The 17,087-nt window shown below is 42.6% G+C and overlaps 1 protein-coding gene across 2 annotated transcripts in view; it reads left to right on the top strand.

Annotated features, from left to right (window-relative positions):
• The first annotated feature begins 823 nt into the window (after window positions 1–823).
• TRPM1 (transient receptor potential cation channel, subfamily M, member 1) overlaps window positions 824–17,087 on the top strand; it is a 71,444-nt gene continuing 55,180 nt past the window's right edge. Inside the window, exons 1-9 of one of the 2 annotated variants that reach the window (XR_001137409.1) lie at window positions 824–900; window positions 6,300–6,495; window positions 8,131–8,344; window positions 9,020–9,144; window positions 9,926–10,097; window positions 12,554–12,758; window positions 13,167–13,290; window positions 14,078–14,150; window positions 15,078–15,500. Coding sequence is in view for 1 of the 2 variants with exons in the window: in XM_012642694.1 (XP_012498148.1) it covers window positions 8,179–8,344; window positions 9,020–9,144; window positions 9,926–10,097; window positions 12,554–12,710; window positions 13,167–13,290; window positions 14,078–14,150; window positions 15,078–15,178 (918 nt within the window). In the remaining variant the exon portion in view is untranslated. Of the gene's footprint in view, window positions 901–6,299; window positions 6,496–8,130; window positions 8,345–9,019; window positions 9,145–9,925; window positions 10,098–12,553; window positions 12,759–13,166; window positions 13,291–14,077; window positions 14,151–15,077; window positions 15,501–17,087 lie in introns of those variants that run through there. The other variant, XM_012642694.1, reaches the window with a different exon arrangement.

Genomic DNA, 17,087 nt, shown 5'->3' with positions numbered 1-17,087 from the left:
ACACAAATGCACACATCACTCATACACAAACACACACTGAGCCAGGCCTCAGGGAGATACAGAGAAGGACGCTGGCTCTCCACCTGCCTCCCGAGGCACAGTGCCAGGGAACCTCAAGGCACCTGCCCTGCTGCCTTTCTGCCACCGCCACCCGTGGGAAGAGTCTCCTCACTCTGTCACCTGCTGACTCCATCCTGGGAGACAAGCCCAACTGGGCCCTTCCGAGGCAGGGCAGATCACTTCCCCACTCTCATCCTGAGGCTCCTCCATGTGAGGTGTTCCTGGTGACCAAGGACTAGAGGGCCATGTGGGGTAAAGCCAGCAGGGCTGGTGACACTAGGCACAGTGGGGACTCTGCAGGGAGTTTCCCTCCCAAGCCACCTGCCCACTCCAGTGTGTGCTGTCTCCACCCTTCCCCCGCCATTTCCAGGTGGTGAATGACATTTGCCTTGTAGTTTGCTCAGAAGTCCCCACAGTACCCAGCACAGCACCTTGCACAAAAAAGATCTTCAACAGATGGATATGGATGAAATAGGTCTCAAAATGGAAACCATATCTCAAGCCAAGGTGACCTTTAAAAAAATAAAGTAAAATAAAATTTTCAAATGGGAACCATAAATACATACTTCCAAGCCATTTCTCTTAAAAGGCACCAGAGCTGAAATCCTTAAAGATTTACATCCACCATTTTTGGAGGTGACTATTCAGATGTTATGGGCAGACTCCTGTTCATGGTATATTATTTTATAAAGGCATAAGAATGAATTCGGGTGATGATTTGGGAACATATCAGTCTAATTTCCACTTCTCTCTCTTCCAGGGTCAGAAAGCTTGGATAGAGAAAACCTTTTGCAAACGGGAATGTATCTTTGTAATTCCCAGCACGAAAGACCCTAACAGGTAAATTGGAAGCCGTAATTAAGACATCCGAACCAGTGCTCGTCCACCAGTTGCCAGCAACTATTCTTCTATTGTTTGTGGGAGGGGGGAGAAGAGTTAAGAAGGGTGGCCAGAATCTGTTCCCCATGGAAGTCATTAACCAAAGACTCACTTGGGCTAAGAAGCTCCTCTGTTAGCATGCAAATAGCTCAGAAAAGAGTTTCTATCCCTTACTCAACCTAATGTGAACTTTTATAACCATATGAGACCACAGCATTTCTCTTAGTCTTAGCAAAATCAAGGAGCTGAGGATTTCAAACAGGTTTCCAGGATATTTTTTGGGCCTCTTCAATAGAGTTTCATAGTGTATTTAGATGAAAAGTAATTTTCATCACAGGAAATATCTGAGTGGTTAAGTGAGCTAGATATATTATTAAAGGGTTTAAGTTGTAAACAAAATGTTAAACCATTTCATTCACCTACATGAAAATGCATCTGTTACAAGCTAAATAGAGGCCTTCTAAAGTCTTGCAAGCAATCAGAGATGAAGTTAGCTAAAATGTCTCATATCTGAGGGCCAAAGCTATGAGGCTGAGTTTGGGGAAGGTGGGGGACATGATTTATCCATACATTCATCCAATATAAAATTCATGCACATAGGATCACTGACACAGAGGTACACAGACTCTTAGAGATCACCTGGTTCAAATTTGTTTGACACATACAGTCACAATTCCCCCATATCTCCAAGCTGCCCCCTTCTACACACCAACCCCAGGTTCCTCTCCCTGCTTGAACCCCAGTGATTACCCCCCAAGGTAAGAAATGCCATTGTGGGACAATGGCAATGGTCACAAAAGCCTTCTCTTTGTTTCACCAAAATGTCCCTCCTTATTTCAATGGTACCAGGCCATCCTGGGAACTATCCACACCAGTCCTTTGTAACATCTGCCAGCACTGCAGTAGTCCATGAGGCCAGATAGCCAGGCAACAGAGGGGGCAGAAGGTGATTCAGGACTCCCACGTAGGCCTCCTCTGCGAGCTCCATGCATTCTCTAGCATGGACCAAAAAAGCCTGGAATGAAAAAAAAAAAAAGCACAACCATTTAAAAGCCCTCTGGAAATGGTCCCAAAGGCAAACAGCAAGTAAAGAGATGTGTGTTTGAGAAAGCCAACAAAAATTCAGTAAGAAAGACTAGAGTCTGCGGTATTTGAACCAAGAGAGTTTTCTCCCTCTTCTCTCCCAGTTCAGCAAAATGGAGAGCAGGACTTCAGGATTTCTCCTCCTGTTCCCCACTACCTGTTGCTGAGGCTAAGTCCTGAGTGCAGTTGAGAGGTAGAAGCTTCCTTCCTCCACCCAGGCCTCACTCATGCAAGAAGCAACCACAGAAATTAAGAGTAGCTATACTGATTTCAGACAAAATAGACTTTAAAACAAAAAATATTACTAGAGATATAGAGAGACATTTTATAGTGATAAAAAGATCAATGCATCAGGAAGTTATAACAAATATAAACATATATGTGCCTTATAACAGAGCACTGAAAAGCATGAAGCAAAACTGACATAAATAAAGGGAGGAATAGATGATTTAACAATAATAATTGGAGACTTCAGTACCCCACTTTTAATAATGGATAGAAGACCTTAACAGAAGATCAACAAGGGAATAGAAAACTTGAATAACACCATAAACCAACTAGACTTAATAGATATCTATAGAGGACACTATCCAATTACAATAGAATACACATTCTTCTCAAGGGCATGTGGAACATTTTCCAGGATAGACCATATGTTAGACCATAAAACAAGTCTCAATAAATATAAAAGGATAGAAATAATACAAAATATTTTCTCCAACCACAATGAAATGAAATTAGAAATAAGAAATCAATAGCAGGAAAAAAATTTGGAAACTCACAAATACGTGGAAATTAAACAACACACTCCCAAATACCCAATGGGTTAAAGAAAAAGTAAAAGAGGGAAAACAAAAAATACTTTAAGATAAATGAAAATAAAGACACAACACACCACAACTTAGGGGATGCAGCTAAAGCAGTGCTGAGCAAGAAATTTATACCTGTAAATACTTATAGTAAGAAAGAAGAAATATCTTAAATTAATAACTAACTTTCCACCATAAGACACTGGAAAGAGAAGAGCAAACTAAACCTAAAGCAATTAGAAGGAAGGAGATTATGACTAAAGGGAAAATTAATGGAAAAGGGAATAGAAAAAAATAGAGAAATTCATTGAAATCAAAAGCTATTCTTGGAAAATATCAACAAAATTAACAAATCTTTAGCTAGATTGACGAAAAAAAGAGAGAAGACTCAAATGGCTAGAATCAGAAATGAAAGTGGGACATCACTACCAGCTTTACAGAAATAGAAATGAGTATAAAGGAATATTATGATTTGTATGCCAACAAATTAGATAACTTAGATGGAATGGGCAAATTTGTAGAAAGACACAAAGTTCAAAAACTGACTCAAGAAGAAATACACAATCTGAAGAGACCTGTAAGAAGTTAACAGATAGCATTAGTAATAATTAAAAAAAACTACCCACAAAGAAAAGCCCAGGCCCAGAGAGCTTCTCTGCTGAATTCTAAAAGACCAATTCTTCACAAACTCTTCCAGAAAATAGCAGAGGAGGGAATGCTTCCCACCTCATTTTATGAGGTCAGTACTACTACATGGGTACCAAAACCAGACAAAGACATTCCAAAAAAGAAAACTATAGATCAATATCTCTTATGAATATGGGTGCAGAAATCCTGAACAAAATACTATCAAGCCAAATACAGCAACATATAAAAAGAATTACACACCATGACCAAGTGGTATATTTATCCCAGAAATGCAAGATTGGTTTACTTCAGAAAAATCATTAATGTAATACATCACATCACGAGAATAAAAACAAAAATCACACAATTGTCTCAATAGACATAGGAAAAACATTTGATAAAATCCAACACCCTCTATGATTAAAAAAAACCACAGAAAACTAAAAACAGAAGGGAGCTTCCTCAACCTGATAAAAAACATCTGTGAAAAACCCACAGTTAACATCATACTTAATGAGGAAAGATTGGATGCTTTACCCCTAAGACCAGGAGCAAGACAAGGATGTCCACTCTCACTACTTCTATTCCACATTGCATTAGAGGTTCAAGTCAAGGCAATTTATTTAATCCCTATCAGAACCTCAGCTGACTTCTTTGTAGCAATTGATGAGATGATTCTAAAATTCATATGGAATTTTCAAGGGAAGCAGAATAGCCAAAACAACTTTATATATTAAAAAAAAGAGCAAAGTAGAAGGACTCATACTTCCTATTTCGAAACTTAATAGAAAGCTACAGTAATAAAAGTATGATGGTAATGGCATATGATAGACATATGGACAAATGGAATAGAATTGACAGTCCTGGAATAAAACCATACACCTATGGCAAGCTGATTTTTGGCAGGGATGAAAAGACCTCTCAATGGGGAAAGGACAGTCTCTTCAACAAATGGTGCCTGAACAACTGGATAGCCCCATGCAAAAGAATGGATTTGGACCCTTACCTCATAATAGCTATAAAAATTAACTCACAATGGGCCAAATGCCTAAATGTAAGAGTTAAAACTATAAAACTCTTAGAAGAAAACATAGAGGTAAATCTTCAGGACCTGGGATTTGGCAAATGATTCTGAGCTCTGACACTACAAGCATGAGCGACAAAAGAAAAAATAAATTGGACTTTATCAAAACTAAACACTTTTATGCTTCAAGGGACAGTACCAAGAAAGTGAAAAGACAACCCACAGAACAGTAGAAAATATTTGCAAATTATATATCAGATACAAGGGGCTTGTGTCCAGAACATATAAAGAACTCTTACATTTCAATTATAAAAAAGATAAATAACCCAAGTTTTTAAATGGCAAAGGATCTGAGTAGACATTTCTCCAAAGAAGATATGCAAATAGTCAATAAGCACACGAAAAGGTTCTTGACATTATTCATCTGGGAAATGCAAATCAAAACCACAATGAGATACCACTTCACACTCAGTAGGATCGTCGGGATCAAAATATCAGTTAATAACCAGTGTTAGAGAAGATATGGAGAAATCAGAGCCCTCATACACTGCCGGTAGGGATGTACAATGATGCAGCTGCTTTGGAAAACAGTTTGGTCATTCTTCAAATGATTAAACATAGAGTAATCATATGACCCAGCAATTCTACTCCTAGTATACACCCAAGAGAAATGAAAACACATGTCCACTCAAAAACTTGTACGCAAATGTTCATAGCAACATTATTCATAATAGCCCAAAAGTACAAACAACCCAAATATTCATTAAATGATAAATAGGTAAATAAAATGTTTCAAATATTATTCAGCCATAAAAGGGAATGAAGTACTGACACATGCTACAAGATGGATGAACCTTAAAAACATGCTAAGTGAAAAAAGCCAGTCACAGAAGACCACATATTGTATGATTCCATTCATATGTGAAATGTCTGTAACAGGGAAATCAACAGAGACAGAAAGTAGATTTGTGGTTGCTTGTGGCTGTGTGATGGGGCATAAGAAGGCAATAGCTAAAGTGTGCCAAGTTTCTTTGTGAGGTGAGGAAAATGTTCTAAAATTGGCCGTAGTGATGACTGCACATGTCTGTCAATGCTAAAACCCATTGAATCATATACATGGGTCAATTGTGTGGTATGTGAAGCATTTCAATAAAATTTTATCTTAATTAAATGAAAGAAAGGAGGGGGGCTGGAGGGAGGAAGGAAGGAAAGGAAAAAAGGGAGAAAGAGAGAGAGAGAGGAAGTGAAGGAAAACCTGGAATGGTGGCCCATGCCACCAACGAAGTAGCCAGAGAAGCAGGGAGAAATATCCCGGAAGGGGCCCTGCACACGTGCATCACACACACGCACACATCACACATCCACCCAGCAAAAACATCCTCTCTAGTCCAAAAGCTGATGCCATCCCCAGCCCTTACTTGGGGAGAGAAATGTTTTAGTAAGCAACAGAAGAGTTCAACAATATTGAAAAATCCTGGAAGGTCTGCTCTGTGTTTGGAGGTTATGACTGTCTTGGTCACACTTTTCAGTATGCGATGGCCATACTGATGTTGTCAAGATAGAGTTAAAATATGTCCAGTAAAGAAGGGCAGCCATCCCATGTGTTTAAAACAGACTGGTACATAAATAGATATGCATCGATTATCTGAAAAAGGCCATACTAAGGGGCATCTGTGGTCCCTAATCAAGCTGGATAACTAAGGTGTTAGCATACCCTATTTAGGCCCAACTCACGTGTTCAGGTTAACTCATCTTTGCTAATGAAGGGAAAAGAAGAGGAATGTTGTAGAAAGAGCCTGCTTTTCCTTTGCTTTCAGGTGTTGCTGTGGCCAGTTCACCAACCAGCACATTCCTCCTTTGCCGAGTCTGACACCCAGCAAAAATGGAGAGGAAAACAAACAGGCGGATGCTCAACCGGAGAAATGGTCTGTCACCAAACACACCCAGAGCTACCCGACAGATTCCTATGGGATTCTTGAATTCCAGGGGGGAGGATACTCCAATAAAGCCATGGTAAGAGAGGCATTCAGACATGGTGCCACTGGGACCATAGCCTACATCAGAGGCCAGTCGCCCAGACCCCAGACTGCGGATACCTGAGTCTTCTTCAGGGTTGCGGCTCAATCTTCCCAGATATTTCATTGCAAAACCAAGAGTTATATTGGTGCACGTGGTTTTTTTAGCCATGAGACTTAGAAGCTGGACACTGTTATACAGAGCATGTAGTGTCCTGTAAATCCATACCAAAGCTCTGAATCCACAAGCCAGGCTCCGGCCCAACTTTGCAACCATATCCCATTGCTCCATCTCCAGTACTGAGAGAGAAATTTCTTTTTAAAAGAATTACCGTGGACCTACAAAGCCCCTTAGATGTGTTGGGAGTCTCTGGAAATATTTTCCCCCTTAGATGTGTGTGGGAGTCTGTTCACAGCTTTCCCCGGCGTGCACTCAGCTGGCCTGAGAAAGACCAAGGTCCCTCACATTTGCACACAAACGGGGAGTACCCTCTGCCTTTCCAATGAGTCCTGCCAGAGAAAGGGGGCTTCAGCACCATGATCCCCTCCAGCTAATTCTGAATAATACTCCCACGTGCCCAGTCAGAGCCTTTTTGCAATTTCATTTTATTTCACTGGCCCAACATCATTGTTCAAATAAAATTCAGTTGTGTTCCAAATACCACAATATACAGTCTTCCGGAATGGTGCCCTACATATTGGCACGGACACAAAGAGGCAATTCACAGGAACCAAGACATCTGACGATTATTAACCTCTCCTTCACTTTGAGGAGAAGGTCAAGTCCAGATGCGAGCCTGTGACTCCCTTTCCCACTCACTCAACAACGTCCTTCTCCAGCTTCTTGGGCCATTGTTCTAGCTGAGCCAGCTTTGGAACTGATTCTTCCAAGGTTAGGGTTGCCAGACAAAATATAGAACACCCAGTTATATTTTAATTTCAAATGATGGATAATTTTTTAGTACAAGTATGTCCCAAATATTATATAATTTATTTCATTTAATAAAAATGTACTAAAATATTTTCATTGTTCATCTAAAATTTAAATTTAACTGGGTGTCTTAGTCTGTTCAAGTGCTATAACAAAATGCCTTAGACTGGGTAATGTATAAACAACAGAAATTTATTGCTTGCAGTTCTAGAGACTGGGAAGTCCAAGATCAAGGCACCAGCAGATTTGGTATCTGGTGAGGGCTCATCCTCTGCTTCATAGATGGCGACTTCTTGCTGCATTTTCCCATGGTGGAAGGGGTGAACAAGCTCCCTCAGGCCTCTCTTATAAGGCCATTAATCCTATTCATTAGGGCTCTACCGTCATGACCTAATCACCTCCTGAAGGCCCACCTTTTAATACTATTACATTTGGGATTAGGTTTCAACATGTGAATTTTGGGGGAACACAAACATTCAGACCATAGCACTGGGCATCCTGTATTTTTATTTGCTAAATCTGACAATCCTCCCCAAAGCTCCTTTAAGTCACTTGGCCACAGACTCACAAAGGGGGCCTCAGGACCCTGAAGGAGAAACAAGCCAGACAGTTCTTGCATGGATGTGACTGATAGGCCTGCTCCTCTTTGACACAAGAAGCAAAACCAAGAACAGGTGCCGAGTGTCATACACTCTTTTGCAGTATATCCGTGTATCCTATGACACCAAGCCTGATTCACTGCTCCATCTCATGGTGAAAGATTGGCAGCTGGAACTCCCCAAGCTCTTAATATCTGTGCACGGAGGCCTCCAGAACTTTGAGATGCAGCCCAAGCTGAAGCAGGTCTTTGGGAAAGGCCTGATCAAGGCTGCCATGACCACTGGGGCCTGGATCTTCACCGGGGGTGTCAGCACAGGTAAGAGTGGACCTTTTCCCTCACAGCAAATGTACCACCCAGAACTCACTGCGGTCCCCAAAGAGCTTCCTAATAATTAAAGATGAAGAACAAGACATATTGCAGCCTGGTCATATTTATGACAAAAGTGAAAGTAGCTTGTTTTATTTTGTTATGATTCTTTAAGAAAAAAAAGTCAGGAAGTATAATAATGCTAGTGATAATGGTCAACATCTCCGGGTCACCCACTACACGCTATTCCTTGAACTGAGCCCCATACAAGCACCATCTTCATTTAGCCTCTCAACAATCCTTTTCCTGTTTTTATGGGAGAGGAAACTGTGGCATAGAGAGGTTAAGAAACAGGCCAGGCAGTCTGGCTCTCAACTTTAGCTGCAGGTAGCCAAGGACAGCCAAAGAGACCCAGTCGCTTCCATTGTTAGGTCTTGGAACCTTGTAAAGGAAATCCCAGCACAGTTGTCTTGGTTTCTGTTTTTGCCCTTTTCTATGCAGGATTTCTAGTTATTATGAACTCAGACTTTCAGTGCACTTTGTTTTAATGACGAAGATGAGTGTGTCTCAGCCCTGTTCTGTAGAGAATGCAGGGGCTCAGATTAGGTGTACCTAAAGTTCACAAAGGGTGCTATGATGGGGAAAAGAGGGGCCTAAAATATGACTTCTGGTGGCTGCTCACAGGTGTCATCAGCCACGTGGGGGATGCCTTGAAAGACCACTCCACCAAGTCCAGAGGCCGGGTTTGTGCTATAGGAATTGCTCCGTGGGGCATTGTGGAGAATAAGGAAGACCTGATTGGAAAGGATGTAAGTGCTTTCTCTGTAGACATTGGCAAGCTGTTGAAATTAAACTCTTTATGTTGAGATAATTGTAGATTTGGATGCAGTTGTAAGAAACAATAATTTCCCCCAGCAATATCGTGTTATACAACCAATATCACAACCAGTATACTCACATCGATGCAGTCAAGGTACAGGACATCTCCATCAACACAAGGGTCCCTCCTGTTGCCCTTTAATATCTACACCTAATTCCCTCCCTCCCCTGCTTCCTCCTTAACCCCTAGAAACCACTAATCTGTCCCCCATTTCAAGAATGTTTTATAAATGGGATCATAAAGTATGTAACCTTTGGGGATTGGCTTTTTAAAAAATTTTACATAGTTGGCTGGACATTTGTCCAGGTTGTCATGGGTATCAATAGTCATTCCTTTTTATTGTTGAGTGGTATTTCATGGTATGGATGTGCCACAGTTTGTTTAACCATTTATCTGTTGAAGGACATCTGGGTTGTTTAGTTTGGCTATTCCAAATAAAGCACCATAAACATTTGTGTACAGGATGTTGTGTTAACATAAGTTTTAATTTCTCTGCAATAAATGCCCAGGAGAAAACACTAGCTTGTCATTATCTAAAATAATTATTTTTTTTATTTTAATGTAACAATTGACATAAAGAAAACCTTCAAAAGGTAGGGTAGAGAAGTGAAGGTAAGTTTAAGTGCAGTCATTACAGACATACGTACTCTGCTCACTTCCGCTGTCGGTCGCAGTCCTGCAGCTCTAATGTGTGCTGTGTACTTTGTCAGGTAACAAGAGTGTACCAGACCATGTCCAACCCTCTGAGTAAGCTGTCTGTGCTCAATAATTCCCATACTCACTTCATCCTGGCTGATAATGGCACCCTGGGCAAGTACGGTGCGGAGGTGAGGCTGCGGAGGCTGTTGGAGAAGCACATCTCCCTGCAGAAGATCAACACGAGTAAGTGCTGGCGTGGGCCCCAGCGCTACCGCTGGGCGATGCCATGGCCACAGAGGCCAGGCTGAGGAGGCTGCCCAAGGGCGTTGACAGCTTTACCCTTGATTTGTGTTAGGTCAACAGAAAATGATTTACCTAGACCCTTTATCTCAGCTACCTCCCAAACCACATCCATTAAGCATGTGGTGATGCTTTGCCCCAAGTTCATGAGTTGGCACAAGAAACAACCCTGCAGTGGTCGCCATGGTGATAGCATTGTCCACCATGTTGCCTAGTAGTTCACATTCCCTGTGATTACTGTTATCTTTTTTTTTAATTTCTCAAAAGACTTAGAATGATTCCTTCTATCAACTGATAAGTGTTAGGTGACCATTAAATGTCTCTGTAGCTCTGGGTCTCTCACCCAGACTAAGATGGCCAGGTGGGGACATCTCTGGAGAGGACTGCAGGAGCCATGTGCTCCTGATGAAGCATCATCCTTGTCCGTCTGGTGGCCCAGGCCTGAGGGGGAGCTGATGCCATCGGAAGAATGCTGAGGTCAAACTAGAAAAGAACGAACCTCAACCAGAGGAAATGATAACAATTGGTTAGAATTAAAATAACTGGTATAATCTCTTGGAACATGTTCACACTTCAACAATTCTTACTGTGAAACAATTGTTAAATGATCTTGAAGAGTGTTTTGTTTTTACCATCACTGGTGAGGCTTTTCTGGAAGACAATGTAGGTCTGGAAAACGGTCATTGTGAAGCACGATGTAAGGGACTGTGATGCCGCCCAAGCGTGTGGAATGGGAGTGGCCTACCATGAAAACCTGTGGATTTCCAAGCACCAGATCTCCACGGATAAGCCTATTGATGACTGAATTTTTTTGTTCTCACGTCTTGAAATTTTCCAGACTTGTGAGTTTTCACACTGCCTCCCTTCACCTGGCTGTGTGACGTGTGGGCTTCCCTTTGTCATCCTTTGCCTAGGGCTCTGAGTGGGGCAGGGACAGCAAAGGGGTGCTCAGTCGTCACCTCCCACAGCACGGAGCTTCAGGGAGTCCAGCCTAAGCCAAGAAGAACCACTTCTGTTCTGTTTCTAGAAAAGCAGGTGAATTGGCCACCATACTCCTGAAGATCTAAAATATCATGCCTCGCTTGGGTTGGAAATCTCATAGGGCAGAGTCCGGGTCATCTTGGTCCATTTGTCGAGGATCTCTCAGCCAGGGCTTGGCACAACACAGACGCTCAGTGCGTGTTTGCCGAAATGAACTTAGCTGTAATTATTCTGCTCGGAGACAGCAGAGTCATTCCAAATATTTAAGAGTACAGAAATGTCTCGTGGAAGAAAACCAGACACTCTGAATCCTCCCACTTGAGATTCTCAAATCTTCTCATAACCTGTGCTGGCAGGTTTTATGTGAAGCCTTTCAGAACTGTGAAACCAAGGACACTTCTACTTGCCATTCGTTAGTGTTAATCAACTAATTCCCATCACAACTAACAGACACCTGGTGAAACAGGCTCAGAACATATACTGTGTCATGGCCAGTTTGGGGCAGAATCGTGAGGGAGGCGAATTTGTCTCCACTCCCTCTTCCTTCCCTCTCCAGAATCCTCCTGCCACCTCCTGCTTCCCAGCCCATCCTGCTGGTTCTGCACCTTCTGTGTTCTACAACAGTCCTATTATCTGATAGAGACAGAGGGAGGAGTCTAGGAACAGATCACTCACTGGCAGGATAACAGTGGTCCACGTGTTTGCCTCCAAGATCACACCCTGCCTTATTCCGGGCATTGGAAGCATCAGCAACAGCAACAACACCATATCGTATTTGTGTGCCCCCTAAAGTTTACAAAACTCTTTGATAGCCAGACGTGTTTTTATGTTTTATATATTGCTCCTTCAGGAGGTAAGGGAGGCATTGTGATTATTCACCTTTTATGGATGGTCGCCTAAGGCTCATGACGGTTCGGTGATTGGCCCAATGTCGGAAGGCAAATACAGGAGAGGCCAGAAATTGAACCGAGCTTCCTGGTGGCTGGTCCAGATTCCCTTTCACTGCCTGGTTCTTTAGGGGATAGCCATCAGGGTGGGAATTTCAGACGCTGGGGTTGGGCAGCAAGGGAGGTATATTTTCAACAAGAAGCATCTTCTAAGTGTTCTCACAGCTCGCCTTGAGGTAGTCTATACACCAGGTGAGTTACATGGAGTTTAACCACATGTTAGCCAGAACATTCAGGATTTTGAGGTCTTGGTTTTCCCACTGAGGCCATAATATGGCGTTTGAATACAAGAATGAAAACCATCATCACATGCTTGAATTTCTTCCAGTTTCTGTAAACACTAACACCACATAGAGCATCTGTAACGTTATTACTCTTCATGGTGTTTCAGGAATTAAAACAGGCGAGCGGAGGGTGCGGTGCACCGTTGCAGTACACTGGTGCAACCCTCGAATGTGGTTTGTGTTGCAGGACTGGGGCAGGGTGTGCCCCTCGTGGGCCTCGTGGTGGAAGGGGGCCCTAATGTGGTTTCCATCGTCTTGGAATACCTTCGAGAAGACCCTCCGGTCCCTGTGGTGATTTGTGATGGCAGCGGACGAGCCTCGGACATCCTGTCTTTTGCACACAAGTACTGTGAAGAAGGAGGGTAGGATTTCTTATGCGTTGGGAAGGGTGGGTACAGAAGTGCCTCCCTGCCGGGCCAAGGAGAAAATCTCGAGTGGTCCACTTAGACATTCCAAGCATGTCTAAATCATCAAGATTTTCTAGATTCCCTCTCTTGTTTCCCAAGACCAGCATGTGGGGAAACTGTCAGGAGCAGGATGTTTCTGAGGAATTCTCTCTCTGGTGGAATACCCTCCCATCCATCTTCATTTTCCCTTAGAAGTTTTGCAACAAGGCTAAAATTTAGGACAAGTGTGAATGAGGTGTTCGACAGTGGTCACTTTTTGTCTCCCATGCTAGGAAGCCCTCCAACAGCAAAGTCTCAAATCAAAGATACCAGATGGACATAGAGATGTCTGATTTATTCATGTACAGATTTAACTTGCCTTGTTTTGTTCTCTTTTGTGTTTCCTTTGAACAGGATAATAAATGAGTCCCTCAGGGATCAGCTTCTAGTTACCATTCAGAAAACATTTAATTACAATAAGACACAATCACATCAGCTGTTTGCAATTATAATGGAGTGCATGAAGAAGAAAGAACTCGTAAGTGTCTTGAATTTATTTCCAAACAAGCTCCATGGAGAGAATTATGTTTCCTTTTCTAATTCTGCCCATGTGTGCATGATGGAGTTGGTCATATTTTAGTTCGGCCTCTTCCAAGAGGCAGTTTACAAATCCATACCAAATCGGCAGTTGTGTCCACGTGATGGAGGTAGAACAAGCCCACACAGAAGAGAGTCCCAGGTGCTTTCAAACCTTAGCAAATGGGAGATGACACCACACCACATTGCACAACTCAGAGCTTCATAATATTAATCAGATTTCAAGACCTGGGGAAGAGGGGTATATGTCACCCTGTTAGACATGCTTCCAAAGTTCTATCTTTTCATTTTCCAAATGCAGTAATTATTTCCCACTCCTTCCTTCCTTAATTGTGTTTATAAGGAATAGGCACTCTTATTGTGCATATAAGATAGCCTTTTCAAAATGCTAAATTTACATATTTCCTACAAATATTTCCTATCTGATTAGATACAATTCTATCATCTCTAATGGCAAATTAGATATTGGAGTGTAGATCCTGAATTGGCTCCCTCCTCTCAAGGGTGTTGGAACAGATCTCGTAAATAATAAAATCAGAATCCAGGCAAAGATACACCGTCAGCAAGAGCAATGTTGCAACTTCTGGAAATCAAAAGCACTTGGTTTAAAATTGTTTAGCACTCAGGATCATTTTATTACGTGTCAGTTTCTCTGGTCGTTTTGTAAAAACACCTCGATTCTCCCTCGTTTTCGATTTTGCTTTAACTCGATCGTTTTACGTTTTCAGGTCACTGTATTTAGAATGGGTTCTGAGGGTCAGCAGGACATCGAGATGGCAATTTTAACTGCCTTGCTGAAAGGTGAGCTCTCGGGAAATGGTGACTCCTCTCCCTTTGATGTTGGCCTGGCCAGCAATCCTTCTCCCTCCTCGCCTCCCAGGGACTATGTCTGCTGGTGCCAGAAGCCCAGGCCAACCACGCTGCCTGGAGTGGTCTCAGCACAAAGCCATGGTAGAAGGACAGGCTCAGTATGGGTTTCTGTGGGGTGGGGTCTGTGGGTGCCCATGGACCATAATAGGCTGAAGTCAGAACCATCTCCATTTGTGACTTGTTCACTGAGGGCTTCAACCCACAGAGTGTAAACATAAAATGGTTTTTCATTTGCAATTGCTGCATTCTGTAGTGCTCTGTCCAATTTCCCCATCCTGCCTCTAATGACAGGCTTTGGCCTGGCATTCATGGGGTGGGGTCTGCTCTGGGATGCACGCTTCCTCCTTGACTCTTGGCTAGCCTGGGGCCATGAGGGGGCAGGAAAGAGAGAGGAGGGAGTAGGAGACACCACCAGGCCGGCTGCAGGCAGTGCTGTACTGGCCTCCCTGTGGGCCAGGGGACTGGTGCTCTTGGGGGTGGAGGGCAGCTCCCCTTGGCCTGGCCTGGCCTGGCCTGGTAGGTATCTGGGTAGTCTCAGGGCTGTGCAGTCCCATGGCTCCTGCCCTTTTGCAGATGAGGGTCCCAAGTCACTGAATTCCTCCTATGTCCCTCCCAAGGAGACCATGCAGAGCTGACATGGTAAGAGATTGCCTCCACCTTTCTCCGAGGAAGCTCCTTGAGATAATGGAGTTCTTAGCTTTGGGGCTTTATTCAGGGGTGAGAGAAAAGGCAGCAATGTTTAGTTCCAGGCTGACATTGAACCAGCCCCGGGGGAAACCTGTGTTTATCATCCAGGACCTGCCAAACCCGAGCAGTCCAGGTATGGAGTGAAATCACTCTTGTTTCTTGCCTTTCCAGGAACAAATGTATCGGCTCCAGATCAGCTGAGCTTGGCACTGGCTTGGAATCGCGTTGACATAGCACGAAGCCAGATCTTTGTCTTTGGGCCCCACTGGCCGGTGAAACTTTTTTTTAACTCATGTCATTTATCATGGCTTTGTACAGATGATATATTAGTATGTTCTCTCTTGTGACATGGATCTCAGGAAATTATTTAATATCTGGGGTTTCCGATGATCCGATGTATAATCCATTAGGATTATTAGAAGATGTTTCTGTTTAACCTCAAAGAACCAACAAGAAGTAAGAGCTACTAGCACTAATTCCAGATTCAAACCAGTACTCTTGAAGAAATTAACCACCAAATACTTTATCATTGTCTGCGACAGTGGGTTTTTACCCTTTTAAAGAAAAAGAAGAAAGAAAATAGCTCATTAAAATGAAGTACAATGCTTCCATCCAGGCTACTGATTTTTCAAACCATGTTCCATGAAACCCTAGAGGCCTAGAGAACTCTGTGTGTGTAGATGTCTTATGTGTATGTGTTCTTTATGTGTAGTGTGTGGTGTTTGCGGTGTAGTGTTTGTGTTGGGCTTAGTGCATTGCGTGTGGTGTGTCTGTGTGCATGTGTGATATGTGTGTGGTTTAGTGTGTGTGGTGTATATGTGTGGTGTCTCTGCAGGAGTGCAATGTGTGTGTGGGTATAGCATGTACAGCATGTAGGCAAGTGCGTAATATGTGACGGAGTGTCCATGTGTATGTGGAGGGAGTCTGTGTGTATGTGATTTGTGGTGTGTCTGTATGTGGTATGATTATGTGTGGGTGAGTACTGTGTGTAGCCATGGTTGGTATAGTGTGGTTGGGGTTAGAATGTGTGTGTGTGATGTAGGACAAGCAGTGCGTGCGCACGTGTGAGCACACATAAGAGCATATGTGATAAACGGTTCTAGGCCTCCTACTCCGTTAATCAAAGCATCTTCTTTGATCTTCTTTGAAAACTGGAATTTAGGGAAGATTTTTGTTTGCTAAAAGGGCTCTGCTGCTTAAAGGCAGGGCAGGACTATATAAATGGCTTATGTTAGGTTTTAAAAACCATATTTCTCAAAACATGCCTGGTATAATTGCTGGCCAAATGCATTTCATTTTTTACAACACTAAATTTTTATCAAATTAGTGTGAAGAGTTTATGGAATAAGATCAGTATATTAAAGGAGTAGCATATGGGGCAGAGTGTTTGTGTGTGTTGCTTATGGAATTACCCAAATTCAGAAAAATGGCATGATACAGTAAATATTTTAATTTTCTTTTTGATCTTTTGGTTTTCCCACCCTTGGTAAAGGAATTCAGGGCAAAATAAATTACTCCATGAATGGTTGTGAGGCAAAATGATGTGGCAGTGAATCTAGAAAATTCCAGAACAGATTGCAAGGAGTGGCTTGCTACCCAAGAAGGTCTTGAACACTTCCACTCCAGGGGAATGACCCCTGGGCTCTCTGAAGTTTTATTTTTTTTCGAGAGATGGCAGCTTTACTAGGGACGAGTTTCCCTGTCAGCCACAGAGAGAGCTCTGATTACAAGATTGTAGAGAGAGCCTTTGCCAGGGAACCAGCCATAGCATGCAGGACCTGCCTGACCTAACGTGACCGCCTGCATGCCGTCTTCTCATTACAGAAGCAACAAGTACTTTGTAGAAAACACAGACAAGCAAAAAGAAGGAACCGATGACTCATACCCCACCACCACAGAAAAACTGCAACACTAGGTGTGTTTTATCATGTCATTTATCCACTCAATATATTGGCATTAAATATTCTTCAACCATCTTTTTAATCCTGCTTGGTAGTCTTTGCTTTCTATTATCCAGTTAATTCATAAATATTGTTTTAAAATCAAATAATGCAGAAGAGCATAAAATGACAAGCAGAAGCTGCCTGCCCCACCTCCCAAAGCATTCAACTATCCCTGTTTAGTTTTCCTGGCAGTGGCCCTGATACATTGGCATAACACATTTTATCACTCTTGCTTGAT

This window comes from Propithecus coquereli, unplaced genomic scaffold, assembly GCF_000956105.1.
Source record: "Propithecus coquereli isolate 6110/MARCELLA unplaced genomic scaffold, Pcoq_1.0 Scaffold184, whole genome shotgun sequence".
Lineage (NCBI taxonomy): Eukaryota > Metazoa > Chordata > Mammalia > Primates > Indriidae > Propithecus > Propithecus coquereli.
This window is presented reverse-complemented; position numbering and strand designations above follow the sequence as displayed.